Source organism: Trematomus bernacchii, unplaced genomic scaffold, assembly GCF_902827165.1.
Source record: "Trematomus bernacchii unplaced genomic scaffold, fTreBer1.1, whole genome shotgun sequence".
NCBI lineage: Eukaryota > Metazoa > Chordata > Actinopteri > Perciformes > Nototheniidae > Trematomus > Trematomus bernacchii.
The window spans coordinates 1743672-1760748 of NW_022987429.1; the positions used below are offsets into that span (position 1 = coordinate 1743672).

The window sequence follows — 17077 nt, forward strand, 5'->3', positions numbered from 1 at the left end:
AGCAATTGAAAAAAACTGTAAAATACAATCGAACTCAACTCAATATGTAAAGCATTCTAGATCTAGAGAGCAAAGTAAAATGGTTAGCGTTAGGACCTGGAGTCCGCCTTCCTGAGGATGAGGGCGTAGGCTCTGTCTGCCGGTAGAGGAAGGTGCAGAGACCGCCTAGCTGCCCGCGCGCACAACCGCGAGGTCCAGACAGCATCACGAGCGATGCAAGTTAAGTGTTGCGAGGAAACAAACTAACAAACAGAAACACCTCGACCACATCGTCTTGTTTTAGCAACGATTACACAAACACTGCACAGTGAGCATGTCGGTGCAATTAGCTCTGCACGAGTATGAATTCGAGAGACAGTTCAACGAGGACGAAGCCATCCGATGGATGCAGGAGAACTGGTAAGGCTACATTGTGATAGCGCCTCGTTTTTTAATCCCACAATACAGTATTCCTCTGCAAAACTCTGCATAAGTACGTGCTTAAAGTGAATTGGAGGCTGTAGCCGTGCACATGCATCCGCCTCGCTCACCGGGATTAAACCTAGCCATATCCTATTATATCAGACCCACTGTCATCATCCGCAAATTGCTGCTTCTGCTTCATGAAATGAACAAATTCATGGAGGCCTTCAGCAGCGTGTGAAAGCGATGCTCTGCCACACTTCAAGTCTGTCTGAACTAGTGACTTCCTTCATGGCTCTCCGATAATGCTTTGTGCATCTTTTTATGGGTATTCTCATGGGGTTTCTATTTGATTTCCTGTGATTTATTCTTCCGTCAGTTACCGCCATTCCCCTATAAAGGTCATGCATGACTCTAGCTGCCTGATTCATTTAATTAGTAACTACCCCAATGGCCTATTGAACCTCTTGGTGTTCTCCTCAACATGAAGTGGTCATGGTCATGGTCATGATTTGTTGTAAAAGTAACTTCATGTACTGTAAATTGAAAGGATATCACTGTATAATTATAGTGATGTAGTCTAACTGAGAATGAAAACATCTTAATACAAGTCACTCAAACAAATTCCATTATCAATAGTTTATGTTCATTATTTTTCTGTATACATATGTTAAGGGCTCAAATTAAAACATATTTGTATTGTTGATGAATCCATCGATAGTCTTTAATGAACCATAAGACTAGAAACTACAAGATGCCAGACTCTAGAGTCTAAGGTCTTCCAAAAGTTTGTTTGCTCAAACAAACAGTCCAAAACGTAAACGATATTCTAATGGCATTGATAAAACCAAAACCTAAAACCATACTGAGATAAAATCAACAATTTGAGAATTTAAGTTCATTTCAGAGCAAAAGAAAGTGAAAGAGATGGGCGTTGAACTGCGCATTAAATAAGAGGACATTCTTATGTACAAGTGTCATATTTGCTCAGGGCAGTGTCTGCAAGACTGTACACAACAATATCAGGGAATTATATGTTACAGTGGCTATAGGGTTAAGTAAATATTGCTTTGTGGTTGTGACCATTAATGCATTTCATATGTAGGTCATGTGCTGGTCCATCCAAACATCCTTTGCATGAACAAACTTAATGGTCATTATTATCCAGGTCTATAGGTTGAGCAAATAAATGGTACTGAGCAAAACAAAATGACTCATGCGTTAAGATAGCGGTGGGCTTCATTAAGCATTCAGTGGCACTGAGTTTGCATAAAGCAGCATACGGTGAGCAGGAGGCATTCATCTGGCTTCTATCATCCGTTTAAATTGCGTGTAGAAAAGAGTCATTGTTAGAATCTCATTTTTGCCACAAATTCAGAGCCTATCTTAGAACAGCTTTTTTCTTATTCATTGGAATGCAGTCTGGGTGTGTGTATGTAAGAGAGAGAGAGGGGAACTGTGTGGGAGCAGTGTGAGGGAGCTGTCCATACCCTGGTACTGACAACTGACCAATCACGTTAGTCTTCTGATGTCGGCTGACGGAGAATTAGCCAATCAGGTTGCAGCTGATCTGTGCTGACTTCTCGGCAGCTGCTCATATAGTGGAGGATGTCAGACTAGGCCAGTGCACATGGCTGAAGGGGAACAACCACAGAAAATATGATTTGATAGGTTGTTTATTGTATTTTAAATGTTCAGGAAGCTACTGATTAAGCATGACATGTTTTGTATTGCTTAAGGGTAAGACAGAGAAAGGAACAAAATAAACAAGTTTAAAAGCAAGTGTAAAAAATAAGCTTTAATTCAGTGTGATAATGAAATAAAACTGCCTTGCTCTTTCAACTAGGCTAAGCCAAAAGCAAATAATTATTTTACTTTTTGGATGACAAAGGGCTGCTAAGCAAGACTGTTTGTTAAGTTTTCATTGTTTCTGATTCTCTTTTTAAATTCCATTTCGGGTGCAGTTGTTGTCACATTTAAATAAGGAAAGTAAAAGCAAAAATATTTCCGAAGATTCAGGCCATTAACAGTTTTACAGTAATAAATGGCAACACACACATTCATTTAGGGCTAATTTACACACTCTCGAAAGTGCCGGTCCATTACACTTTAAACACCAGTGTGCACCGATGTAGGCCAAGGTTGAGTAGGTCTGAACTACTGCTGCATAACACTCATGTGTGCTACCTTTTGACTGCTGTTGAAAATGCCTCCTGTGACATCACTGAGGTTAGGCCCGAATTGCAACATACTTTTACGTTAGTTTTAAGCTACAGTAATACATGTGTTGCAAAACAGACATGATGAGACATCTCTAAACACTGTATATGCAGCCTACTGTACATATCATTGTTCTGAAGTGAAAACTGGAGACTGGTACACTGATCTGATTGGTTCCCTTGAGACCGGCAGCAGACAGCTCAGCATTGTGACTGAGTAACCATTCGTCAGATGGCTGGGAAAAGGAAAAGGAAGGAGTGGACAGGGACACAGATGATGTAATATAGCGACAACAGGTTCATCCTCTTTCCATCCTATATCAAACACAATAAAAATACAATGGACTCGAGATCTAGTGGAGATGCATACAACTATTTTGGCCATGCATATAGTACACTTTTATTTTCTACATCACATAGTTTAACAAACTATGTTCAGACAGACAGCATATCACACTGGTTTGCATGAGCATTTGCTTTTTTGTAGAATAGATGCATTTAGTATGTCTTTTATTTCCTTATAGTAATAAATGCATTGGCTGGGATTCTCTGTGATGGTTAAAAAACTGGCAGTTCAAAACAGCCTGTTATTTGTTGATAGTGTACCTTGCCATCTAAAAGAGAGCTGTTAGCCTCTGTTATGCACACATCTTTAACTTGCTGAATCACTCTGTACTCCCACAAACGTCACCATTTCCCATCGCCATGCAGGTTGCGTTCTCTGTTTATTGAGAAGCTGCTGGGGCAGATAGCATCGCTGTGGGTCTCTGCAATTCTGATGGATTTATGGTTGTTTTAGCCTTGGAATGATAACAATGGATGCACCAGTGAGAATGCATAATGACGTGTTTGTTGTGCACTGTTTTGTCAGTTAATTTTTATTCACACTGTTTATATAATCTACCTGCCCTTGGGATGTAACAATGTTGTTCAGAAGTATCACCGCTAGGGATGCTCCGATTGCCAATTTTGGGGCCGATCGCCGATCGCCGGAATCAGTATCTGCCGATACCGATCGCCGATCCGATCTAGTGGGCGGGGCCTAAATGGAAGATTTCAACATCACTTTAAATCTTCCATTTAAAGTGATGTTTAAAACTCAGTTAATGGGGCTCATTCACTGGAGCTTCCACAAAAAACAATCAACTTAATTATTACATTCAAATTATGTATATTATTCAAGTTTACATTCACTTTGGATAATACCACGGGAGAAATGAGCAAGCGCTCTCTTTTCCTCTCTCTCCCCCTCTCTCTCCCCCTCTCTCCCTCTCCTGACAGCCCGTCAGTATCGTCTCATGCAGCTCGCTGATCCAGTAATGTGTGAGGCCGACAGTGAAGAATAAACATATTTATAACTAGTTTAGCTTGTTCCAGAGGTAGATAAAATAGCTAAGTGTGTTAGGTCTAACTCTTGTGTGTTTCGCTCCGCTCACCGCTCCGTCACAGCGGGTGGAGCTGCAGGATTTCTGCTTCACACACACGTTGCATACCGCTATTTTACTGTCTTTTTCGGACACCTTAAAATAATGCCAGACCGGTGAAGCCATTTTGGCGAGCTTGTTTTGCCGCGTACAGAGAAAAGTGTCATGTATTTTACGTCATGCGATCGGCCCTCGCGATCGGCATGTTTATAGAGCACCGATCGATCGGTAGAGAGTGAGTATCGGCAGATCTCGATCGGTGACCGATCGATCGGAGCATCCCTAATCACCGCCCTTTGACTTGTCTTGAATGTCAGGTTCCTATGGTACTAGATGAGTAAAGGAGATAAGTCTCTTCCTTCCAAGTCTCATGTTACTTATTCAGTTCCAAGAGCTATCCAGCCTATTGTCCCGAGTTCGGATGGATGATAGATACCCCCATCTTAAATGTAGAATCAAGGCATCCTTCCTATCCTTACAGAGCTTGTTCTCTCTTCTCTTAATGAATATTTGGTTAAAGGATGTTTGTAACTTACTTTTTTGTTTGAAGAACTTGGATAATGACGTTTTCCAATATTGCTTGCATTCAACAGAAATAATAAATGTCTAAATGTACAGTAGGGATGCTCCGATCGCCAATTTTGGGGCCGATAGCCGGAATCAGTATCGGCCGATACCGATCGCCGATCCGATCGAGTGGGCGGGGCCTATGGGGATCTTCCATGGGCTCATTCACTGGCGCTTCCACAAACAACAACCAACATAATTATTACATTCAAATGAAGTACATTATTCAAGTTTACATTAACTTTGGATAATAACACGGGAGAAATGAGCGGAAGCTCTCTCCCCCTCTCTCTCTCTCCTGACAGCCTGTCAGTATCGTCTCATGCAGCTCACTGATCCAGTAATGAGTGACCCGGTCACCGGTCCGTCACAGCGGGTGGAGCTGCAGGATTTCTGCTTCACACACGTTGCATACCGCTATTTTATTGTCCTTTTCGGACACCTTAAGAAACTGCCAGACTGGTGAAGCCATTTTGGCGAGCTTGTTTTGCCGCGCACAGAGAAAAGTGTCATGTATTTTACGTCATGCGATCGGCTCTCGCGATCGGCTTTTTTAGAGAGCACCGATCGATCGTCAGAGTGTGAGTATCGGCCGATATTGATCGGCGGCCGATCGATCGGAGCATCCCTAGTATACAGTGAAGAAGTGGTCATAGTTAATTTAAAGCAATTTTCAAAATGGGACAACCCAAAACAAAACAACATGTATTTCCCAGTGCAATTCGAAATGTTCCTTTTGATGCTGTTGAAGTTAATATTACATGGTCTTGCTTCTTGGTGCCATTTTAAAGAGAGTAGCACACGACGACGCTGATCATTTCCGACTGTGTTGACCCAGTGTCCGCTCCAGGCTTGATGTTCGCTGGGCTGCTCTCCTTCTCACGACTGGTGAGATGAAGATGTGGGATGGCTCCTCAGGAATTAAGGTCTGCCTTGAGTGTTGCTTCGTCTGCTTTTACTTTTTTAGATTTTATCTAGCTGTCAAGGAAACGCTTAGGTGAAATCACATGAAAGAGCAGTTTGTTGTATGGTTTATTTTTGAAACCTTCCTCGCTTACTTTGAATAGCGGCCTTCTTCCTTGCCTAGGCAGTTCATTGCATCTTTTCTTAGCACGTTATCTCCATCAACTTTCAATCAGTGGAATAGCATGCCTTGCATGCAGTTCATAATTGCATTACTTCTTTCTGCCGTCCCAGGAATGTGTATTGGATTTCTTGTTCTTGGCTGTGTACATGCATTTCATTATTTAGTGCTAATTGAGCCAATAGAATAAATAATTGGGCACGCCCTCCTCAAAACAATAACGGTTTACCATTTTTGACTGTGAGGATACAATAAGTGGGTTGTATAGAGATGAAATTAGGTGTGTGGCATTGTGCTTACACTAGGGCTGTGCGATTATGGCAAAAATCATAATCACGATTATTTGGGTCAATAATTGATATCACGATTATTAAATACGATTATTCATTGACTTTGAAAACATCCATTTATTGAACTTTAAAACAAATACAAATAATAATTTGAACAGTATCTTTTTAACTGTTGATTACCCTGAACGTATAATTCAACTGAAAAACCAATACAAAAATAAATTAAATAAATTATACATTTATATCTACATTTAAATAAATAATATCAGAATAATAAATACCAATAAACAAGATCAACAAATATTTTGGCGCGCACTTCAACAAGCTACTAAACATATATAAATATGATAAATACAAATAAATGAGACCAAAATTAATTAGATCAAATATGTCGTAGTGCACTGTCACAACCTAGCAAAGCAAAATAATTGTTTTTTTCGATTATGTTGTTTTCGTAATTGTGGCAGGCCAAAATCGTAATTGCGATTAAAATACGATTAATTGCACAGCCCTAGCTTACACTGTTAACGGTATTGCTTTAACTAAGCATGGCTCTGGAAGTTCTTAAGCACTTAACAGTCTAAAATAATTAACACAAATCTAAATAACTGTTCTGTTTCCTGAATAGAAACCTTGTCCCTTCTTGTGGGCCATCACATGCAGCATTTACTAAATCAATTCGTGGTAGGGTTTTTCTAGCCTGGTTATTTTTAAGTTCAATTAGAAAGTGCATGCAGTTACTTGCACAAGTATGTGTGTGTGGTTGTCAATAACTGGATAAACGGGTGCTCCTATTTTGTAATAGATATCTTACTTACAGCACCTCATTTGACTTATTTAGAGTTTTGCGGATCATCCTACACATTGGCACAGCAACTCTGATTGCCTTTTACATGTATAGATACAGACTGTGCCCAATAAGCTGCACCCCCCGAGTGCTTTGTGTGCTTTTGAACACATCGATTCACACTCTTAACACAGTTGTAGATGCATATTTAAAACTGTTAAGCACACAGTTTGGTGAGACACAGGGTTACATAACGGCTGAAATCTCCTGCTCCTCCAGCTAATACAGATCCAAGTTTCCCAGCAGCTTTATAAAACACTGCGAGTGGGGGAGGGGCTGCACATCCTCATCATATTACAAACTGTACAACGTAGACTGCATGCAGGTACACAGACTATGTATCTATCATACAGATTATGTATTTAACTGTTAGTTACTTTACAATTGTGTATATATTTGCTCAGTGGCAGTTGTTTGGATGAGTTAAAGTAACATGCCTTAGCAGCCTGCTAAACAACATACCAGTGAAACGCTCATGTTAAAACAAGTTGTATCTGGACTCTTTTGTTGATCTAGACTTGTAACAAGCACCACTTGAGTTTAGATTCTTTTTTTAAACATTTTCTATCTCAGATTTGAGCTTGATTTGGCAATATATCAAACAGTGCCATGGGCCTCACCCTCTGTTAACAATCACACATGGGATAAAGAGAGGCCGGAGATGCCATGCCTACCCAACTGAGCAGCTTTCATGATACATTCATAGTTCTGGCATATTGTCCTGGTTAGACATATCACACACATTCTTTTAGTTAATTTGTAAACTGATACTTTAATTATGGAATGTTTTCTTTAAATCCTTTTCTACCAAATTAATGAATATCTTATTTGACCAAAACAAGTGTACACAGTGTTCTATTATTGTTTTGACCCTATTGACTTTCTGTAGCCACAGACATTTCAAACATTGTACAGTATATTAAGCTTTTGGTACACAATTGTACTCATACTAACACATATTTAGTTTTTAACTTTATCTGGGACTGGGGCTTTTTTTAAATGAAGCCACTGCTGTAACTGTTATTTGGAGGAAATCTCGGCTGGAGAGACGCAGCTGATTTCCAACCTTGCAGCAAGCATGACATCTCTGCTGGTTCTGTAACTGCTCCATGCTGATCCTCCCTGAAAGAGCTCTGATGATGGAGTTTTCCAATTTGTGCTGCCTCGCCCCACTTTGACAAACACTGCCCTCTCCTATATTATCCTGTGTAGACAGAATTCGGAACTGGTGGTTGTGTTTACTTTGCGTTATTTTTGGTTTGTCATTGAAATGTTGTCAGTGATACTGTATTCCATAGGCTTCTTTATATGTATTCATTCAAAATTAGTACTCCATCTTGTTTCATCTCAAGATTGTGCTTCCTAAAATAGTTTCTCAGATGAGTTGTTGGCATTATTTTTGAAGCAACTGAAGGAAGTAAAAAACTGATCAAACTGTTAGCCCATGACACAGGGTTTATCCCAACCACAGCCAGCCAGAGTTGCTCGCAGATCTTGTCTACAAATCAAACTTTAAGCTTTGTAGCTCTTCTTAAAACAAACTGACAAATAAACATGACTCACTATCATTTGTCAGTTTGTCAAAGTAGTCATTATATTTCACATTGGCAAGTGCAGCTTGTTTGAAAAAAATCAATTATATCCCAGGTCAGGAGTAGAACTGTAGAGGCACCAGGGTGCATGAAGGGATGATGTGAATTCACACTGATGTCTCAAATAGATTCCTGACAGTAGACATAGCTTTGCTGCAGCTGGCACTTCACAGCCTTTGCAAAGACAACAGCAGCGGCCCCACCCCCACCACCACCACCACCCTTCACCAACTTGTCAGCTTTGACCATGCCCTCGGCTTTCTCTACCCTTTATTTCTTTTTTCAGACAGTGTGCTCCATCTTCTAAACATAACACAGTAGGCCGAGCACATCTTAACCTTTGGCTAGGTCCGCTTGTACTTGGTGATGATAAAACACAGAGAACAAGACAGGGACATTTCTCCACATCTTTATGCTTGGGCCGGGGCATTCAAAACATTCTTATCTGCAACAATCATGGGTACTTTTTGAAATGTTTATCTTTGTCCTGATAATGGCTTACATAGATACCATAGATGAGATTTGTTGGTACATTTCCATAAGGGCAATGAGGTGATAATTACTAGAGCCTCATGTGAATACATTGTAAAGTTATGACACCAATACATAATTAATTGTATCTTTAATGAGTGCTACAGGCAAACACTGTTAGTATTCAACAAGAGGGATACAACTTAGCTTTTCTCATTATAGATACATTAATTTGTTCAAGTTGTCAAAGAAAGTAATGACACAGTTTCTGGGGATTGGCCTGTTTGTCCTACACAACAACATGTGGTATGTCTGAGTGAATTCCAAGTATAAAGTGTCCTGGGTTGCGGTCGAATAGTCCAAAAATCAGCTCCTAAGTTCTAACCCTATCGTCTATCCCTTGACCTCTGAGTGAAACGTCACGGGGTTAAGGGATAGTGGATAGGAGAATTCAAAAGGATTTAGGAGAAGAGACTGCGGTACTTTAGAGAATCCGACTGCACTTTCACTATCCGACGTGTTTATGATGCGCCAGCGGAGGTCATAAATGTGCGCCTGCTGCTGTGGGGAAACTATGGAAACTACCGTTTTCTATACAGCGGACTACAACATGGATGTTTAATAAGAACGAGGGACTACTGTAAACTCATCTAGAGACTCTGCACCGTGCTCTGATGCTGTTGTTTTATGCTTTATGAACGTGGACAACAGAGAAACATATTCTTCATGACCAAAGTTGGAATTGAAATAAAAAAGGAAAGTGAAACTTATGCTCGTCACCCTCTCCCTCCGGTCCACATTAATACAAATGATATCAATACGTATGAGTGTATGAAAAGATCTTAAAATCAATACAAATGTATTTATTATAAACATTAGTCCTTAACATCTATCACTGTGTATATCACCATTCAAACATCTTTTAAAAGTTGAACAAACCCCACACAGCTCAGTAAAGACTGTGAAATGTTGACTTTATTTGATCATTTCAGTAAAAACTAACGTTCATATTTCTCTTTTTGATTATAATACTGATGAACGTTCAAAACAAAGCACTTTGGCAACTTACCACATACGTTTTAAAATGCTTAATAAGAACCGTAACTTTCATGATATCATTTGTCGTTCATAATCGGTTGTTTCCGTGAACGGCCGAATGTTGTGTGATGGCAAATGCCGCGACCGCAAGGCATTGTGGGGCAGCATTTTCTCCTCTCCTTTCGGTTAGGGAGGTCCAGTGGTTCCTAAGCTAAAGGAGGTTATAAAGGAAGTTTGAAACCTCCTTTCCTTTCATTGAGAGAATTTGAACGGCACTTATCATGGCTGCCACTAGGGATGGGTATCGAGCCCCGGTATTAAACGGGCCCCGGGGCTGAATTATTAAAGACCGTGGTACCGTTAAGCTCCGACGTTATCGGTCTTTTTATCGGTACTGGAGACATCTAAAAAATATGTCATGTGTATTATTGCTACACAAACATTATATTGCAGTTTTAGTGTCGCCAACTCCGTTTCTAATACGCAAAAAGACTGCAAAATGCGTCATTTTTAGTATTTTCGATCTCTCCAATCCAGACGAGAGATCTCTCTCCCCCGCCTGCTTGCGAGGGGGCGGGGCAGTTTACACACACGCAGCTGCTACATGCAGCAACACACACACACGGAGGAGATGGCGGAGAGAACGCGCTCCGAGGTGTGGTTAAACTTTACCCGTCTCGCTCGTTGCCTAAAGTGCAATAAGAGTTTAGCATGTCAGGGCGGTAACACGAGCAATCTGTCTAAACATTTAGCAAAAGTGCTCCACATTCAGACGGAGGAATGCACCGTGTTCGACTGTCTTTCTAGTAGCTCTGTAGCCCCATCCACGAGTAACGTTTCCACGTCAGGTATATTATGTATGCTAGCAGCAACACACGGAGCTAACTCAATGATACAAACATGGGTTGATGATTAGAGGGAACTGAGTTATTTAGTTTGTTAAAGTTTCAGCCATTCTGTTCACAGTTCTGTCATCAGATTATTTAATATGATTTGTTAAAACGTTGTTGTTTCTGTTGATGTGAAATATTATGTATTTAATTTAAATAAAAAGCAATGTTAGTTTTGTTCACAATTTGTTAATTTTCATTTAATCGTTTATTTGAATAGGGACAATGCACATTAATGAACACTTTAGACAAATAATGCTCCAAGTGTAAATATGCCGGATTTTTAGCTTTGAGCTCATTTCCATCCGTAGTCCCTGACATACAACATATAGTTAGTTTACCTCATTTTTTTCTCTCCAAAAGAACCGATAAGAGTACCGTTAAAAGACCGGACCGATAAGCGGTATCGATAAAAGTAGTAGTACCGTTAAAACCTTAACGATACCCATCCCTAGCTGCCACTGAGGGACTTCCGGGTAATTTCACTCCGTTAGGAAGGTTCCTAAGCTAAATGGACTATTCGACCGCAACCCTGGATCCTCAGAAGCTCAAGCCAGACATCACTTTGACCTTTGACTCTTTAACTTCGATGGCAGTACAGAGAAAGGGAATGCTGAAATTGTTGCTCCTTCTATCCAGCCGGCCTCTCTACAGTATGTAGGCCACAATGTGGTCTGTGTTGCTCTCTTCTGTCCTCCTCCATGTGTAGTTGAGAGAACAGTGATGTCATTCTGCAGTCCGCCCCTGTTGTCATTCTGTGAAAGATGCTCCTTTCCACTTCGACTGGGCTGCTTTGTCCTTTGTTCTGTGGAGGTGGCCTGGATCAGTTTGTGGGCTTCCTGCTAGAACAGAAAATTGCCATCTGTCATTCTTGGAATACTGAAGAACAATCAAGTCGATTGTGTTCAACAACTGTCACTGTTATTGTACTGTTGTTGCTATCTTTATAGACTTATATAACAATAGTTTAAGAGTTGATCAGTTCAGCAAGTTCACTCAGATGGTGACTTAAAGTTATCGTTTTTAAATGTATTTTAAAGACAGGTCAGAAATGCCCCAAAAGAGTCTGCATTACGGGTATCAGGCATATCTTCACAATATTTAATGAATTGACTAAAACATATCTTCTAAATGTTGCTAATTGAATGTTTCTTGTTTATATATTTTTCACATTTATCATATTTTTTAATTAACTGGCTAAGCAGAATGCACATTTTCCCTCTTTTTCTTAGCCTAGTTGAACACTTGATAAGCAAAATAAAGTGCTGTTTGTGCTGTGCTCTGCTGAGGCTGCAAAAGTAGTTTTCAGGTGAAATATGTCACGGTTCTGTGAGAAATGATTGCGTTTTTAGTGTGAGTTTCACATTCTTATTTGGTCACAAACTATGAAATCATATGGTTTTCTTTGTTTAACCTCTGAAAGAAATGCTACCCAAAAACAGCTACCTTGGGCTAGTTGTACGCATCTCATCATCCCCAGGGCTAAAATCAAAGAGCTCCCACAATGCCTCATTCATCTCGTTTATTTCTCTTACTAGCTTTCTTTAATTCACTCTCCTTTGAGAACCCTACTGCAGGTGTTAGGCCTTGCTCATTGCAACCTTACCAATATACGTTTAATTGATCTAACTTTTTTTGCTAATGTTGATCCAAACTATTCCTCTGCTTCCTATCCAATAGACCAAAGCTTTTGTTTGTTTTGGACATAGCTGCTCTAGATTTAGGCAGCATGCACACATCTTCTGTTGGTCTTACTCAGCGCCCAGTCCGTCAAGTCTTACCACCTGCACTTTGTAATTGTTCTGAGCACTGGGAGAAGCTTTTCTTTAGATTTAGTCGGGCCATGTGATGTTTCAGCAGAAGTCCTCTGACAAGTCATTAAAGCAAACGGACGTCACAGGAAGGTGGGAGTTGGAACTGAATAGAAGCATATACTGTAAACTGAAAGCTAAGTGTTAAGGGACAAATGGATCTGGGCCCAAATGTTGAATCTTTACTTATGACGTTGGCACAGCTATTCATTTTGTCTGTACTTATTATAGTGGCGCTGTTGGAAGAGAAGCATCATTTTGGTTTAATACATTTCTATTCAAACCTAGAAATGAATGGTTTAAAAGTGCCCGAGTCACACTATATTCCCTTAGTAACCATTGAGATGTTTTTAACTGAAATCCATAAAGGAAAAGTTCCTTTGAAAACATGCTATTTTATCTGCTTGACTCCTCTGATTTGTTGCAAGAGGTTGCTTATGCAGCTAACTAAAATATGCTATGTTAACACAATGAAATGTAATACAAATATTGTTAATCTTTTTTTTTTTGTGTTTGCAGGAAGAAGTCTTTTCTCTTCGCTGCACTATACGTTGCCGTTATCCTCGGCGGCCGCCATGTCATGAAACCGAGGGAGAAGTTTGAGTTGAGGAAGCCACTGGTGCTATGGTCGCTCACACTTGCTGTGTTCAGGTGAGACAGCGCTGATATTATTAATATGATTAAATAAATATACATTTTAATCATTATTATTTCAAATAATAAAATCGATGTTTTCAGTTGGTGTACCATAGTTTTCACGAGTCATCAAGGTGCACAGTAGACAGACAGTGGATTCATTATCTATGTTTTGCAATGGTTGCAGTGGCGTTTGCATCCGCAATAGTCTACTTAGTTTGACCAGTAAATCAGTGCTAACTTTCTTGCCTTTATGTACATATAAATACAGTGTGTAATGACTTTGAAATTATAATAATGTTTGTAACATTAACTTCATTAAAAAAAAACATTAAAAACCAACAAAAATAGGTTTCATTCACATAGAATATACTTCACATATCAACTACAGTCACAAAATAACCACACATTTTTCTACTTCAAGGATTTCTTATGTTTGCTTTTTCTCACTGTCTTTGTAGTATATTTGGTGCCATCCGTACTGGAAGTTACATGATGTACATCCTGATGACCAAAGGGCTTAAACAGTCAGTTTGTGACCAGAGCTTTTACAACGGGCCTGTCAGCAAGTTCTGGGCCTACGCCTTTGTACTTAGTAAAGCACCAGAACTGGGTAAGTCGAGACCTTTTCATGTCTTATAGTCAGGGGTGCACATAACTGGTACGCAGGTACGGCAACAATCTGAAATGCGTACCGTCACTTGTGTCACAAAGCGCATTTGCGTACCGACGTACTTGTGAAGCGCTGTACTCCAGCTGTACTCCAGCACTTTCTCCACTGAGAAAGTTGTGTGCACCCCTGCTTATAGTGTCTGTCCACTGGGCATCATTTTTGCTTGTGCGTAAACCATCTTGCTATGTAAATTAACAGGCCACCAAGTAAGGTTTAGTTTTTGTCATAATTGAGAGGGAATTACTCATAGGGCCCTTAGTTTTACTTTTAATCATCTTAGCTTTTACCTATTTTTTCACTCCTCTCTCCAAGCTCAGGCAAACAGCCTTGAGAGAGCTGTATCTACTGGTATATATGATAAGGCAGGCTGTCTCTTTTTGCTTTGGCTTCAACCACAGCTGTCGTTAGATATGACCATAAAACAATATTTTTTGTTAAGACCATAACATGACAGTTTGACCCTGCCAAGGACAGGATTTGCAGCGTCTTGTAGTATAATGTTGTTTATGCTCTTAGGAGTTTTTAAATGTTAATGACAAGGGAAGAGAATCTCAGAGTTGGTTTGGGCAGAGGCTGTGTCGTTACGGTTGTTAGGCATTACAAACAGGCCTATAGTATTATATGAGTGTAACCTTACAAATAGAAGCTCCTGGTGACTGTTTTACCACATGCACTAAGTGGCAAAAGAGTGAGTCAGGACTGGCATAAATGGTCATTCTCTAACCGTTTCAAGCAGGTGTTTATCTACTACTGTACGTGCTCTCTACAAAACTCCAGCTTCTTTTCGACAACCCTACTTTCTCTATCATTTCCGCAGGTGACACCCTCTTCATTGTCCTGAGGAAGCAGAAGCTCATCTTCCTCCACTGGTACCACCACATCACCGTGCTGCTCTACTCCTGGTACTCCTACAAGGACATGGTGGCCGGCGGTGGATGGTTCATGACCATGAACTACTTGGTCCACGCCGTCATGTACTCTTACTATGCCCTGCGTGCAGCTGGTTTCAAAGTGTCACGCAAGTTTGCCATGTTTATCACACTGACCCAGATCACCCAGATGCTGATGGGCTGTGTGGTCAACTACCTTGTGTACTCGTGGATGCAGCAGGGCCAGGAGTGTCCATCCCACATGCAGAACATTGTGTGGTCTTCCCTCATGTACCTAAGCTACTTTGTGCTCTTTATCCAGTTCTTTATTGAGGCCTACTTTGGCAAGTCCAAATCATCGGCAACAACTGTCGCCAAGAAGAGCGAATAAACAAGTGCCATAAGTACGGGAAGAAGGGAGATAATGATGAAAAAGGTAATTGGGAATGAAGAGCAGGGACCAGTGACTTGAGATAATCTGTTTGGTGTAAAGTTTGTTGCAAAGAAAGATGGTTGATGCGGAGCAGGCATAGGGTTGGGGTAGTGGTGGGAGAGTCAAGAGATGAGTACTGTTTGTGCTTGAGCATTACTACTAATGTGCAGATCTAAAAGCCCTCAATGGATGTAGTTGAGGGATACGGAGGAAGCAGCATTGCCATGATCAGAGCCATTACAACATGTCCACCTGGTGTTTAAAAGCCCTTTTTTAAATTCATGATGAACAGTTTTTAAAATCTTAAATGTACCTAAAGTACAACATGACCAGATAAAGAAAAATGCCATAAGCATATGTTTACTTGATATTAAATAAATATATTAATTGGTACATAATGAAGATGTATAGGTTTGTTAACTTGGGCCATCTGAGTGTGTCTTGTCCGTCTGTTGTCAATGTTTTTTGTTTTGTTTTGATCTGTCAAAGAAAAAGTTTGAAACACTGGTAAGTGTTGGTGGTTGTGAACTGATGGGGTGAACGGCACTGTATCTTCTGTGTCTTACATTGCGAAATGCGATATTTTCTCAGGTCTTAGGTTATCTCTTTCTTAATATAATATGCATATCAAGACAAAGTAGACATGTTTAAAATCAGCAATGGTTTACAGTATGGCAAAAATGACTTCAGTTTGCTTGAAACAAATATGAATGAAGCTGATTGAACGTAATGACTCGGATGATCACTCTACTCCTGGGCATGAGGGGGAAACGGATGCTAACAGTGCCCTGCTTCACCAAATGCAGAGGTTGCTGACCACGCTTGGAAAATGACTTGCCATTGATTTCCAAATGCTACTCTGTTGAATGGTCCCTACCAGTGAAGAAATTGTGTATTTTGGACATTGAAGGCCTAAATGAAGAACAAACAAATTTATGTTTAGCAGAAGAAAAAACAACAACATACAAATTGTCAAAATCTGCTGTATTGACTTTGAAAATAGTATGTACCCTGATGGTGTCTGTTGTGCTATTGTGCATTTGCACTGTATCAATGTCAAAAACAATTGTTGCTGAAAAACTTAACGTAAGAACAAAGAGTGAAAAAATATGAAATGCCTCTGGTTTTTTTGTTGTCACATCTGTAACATCTTGGTCATTCTTAATATTTTAGGTGCTCAACCTGAAAAGCCTGTTTAGGGCTTACATTGCAGATTTAGAAACGGCAATATTTAGAAAGGTTAGAGGATGATTATTACTTTCAGATATGTTGAATAAAGTGTAAGCTTGCATGCTTGATTCAGTGGATCATATGTAGCAGTCATTGCATACACTTAGGCACACTAAGTTGTGTCTGCTATTAGCTCTTAAGCATATTAAGGATGACTTTTTCTGGTTTCACAAGTCAATATGTGTTAAAGCTGGATTAAATTGGCTGGTGTCAGGTATAAACAGCCTACATGACCTGAGTAATTGAGGTGCTCTACCAATTAACAATTCCCAAATTACTCTCATGTATTCAAGAGTGTCCACATCCGCTGTACCTGAACAATCCCTAGTCTTGCATATTGTGCAAGAAAACTTAATCTGGGTATCTTGATCAACAACAGATTGTTAAATTATTTCCTGTGATGAATTGTTTGAGATTTAAACATAAGCAAATCACCCTTGCTTGATTTCACATTAGAGACACACCTTTGAGCTAAAGCTTTACTCTAACAAAAAGAAAAAAATTAGCCAAATTTGTTTCCTTGTGGCTTGTTCAGCAAACTAATGTTTATTTGATGAAAAAGAGAAGTAAACATGGTAGCCGGAAGTCTCCGTTTCTTCTC

General features: G+C 39.9%; 1 protein-coding gene across 1 annotated transcript; it reads left to right on the top strand.

Annotated features, from left to right (window-relative positions):
• Positions 1-286: 286 nt before the first annotated feature.
• Positions 287-16553, top strand: elovl6 (ELOVL fatty acid elongase 6). Its single transcript, XM_034141444.1, has 4 exons — positions 287-399; positions 13155-13286; positions 13733-13884; positions 14762-16553. The coding sequence occupies exons 1-4, from the start codon at positions 314-316 to the stop codon at positions 15202-15204; spliced, it is 813 nt and encodes a 270-aa protein (XP_033997335.1). The 5' UTR covers positions 287-313; the 3' UTR covers positions 15205-16553.
• Positions 16554-17077: the final 524 nt, after the last annotated feature.

What these genes read in the sequence shown, in the direction of transcription:
- elovl6 (XM_034141444.1), top strand. Translation starts at nt 314, where the DNA reads ATGTCGGTGCAATTAGCTCTGCACGAGTATGAATTCGAGAGACAGTTC. An exon ending in CGATGGATGCAGGAGAACTG is followed by an intron (nt 400 to 13,154) that starts GTAAGGCTACAT and finishes TTGTGTTTGCAG; the next exon opens with GAAGAAGTCTTTTCTCTTCG. An exon ending in TAGTAAAGCACCAGAACTGG is followed by an intron (nt 13,885 to 14,761) that starts GTAAGTCGAGAC and finishes TCATTTCCGCAG; the next exon opens with GTGACACCCTCTTCATTGTC.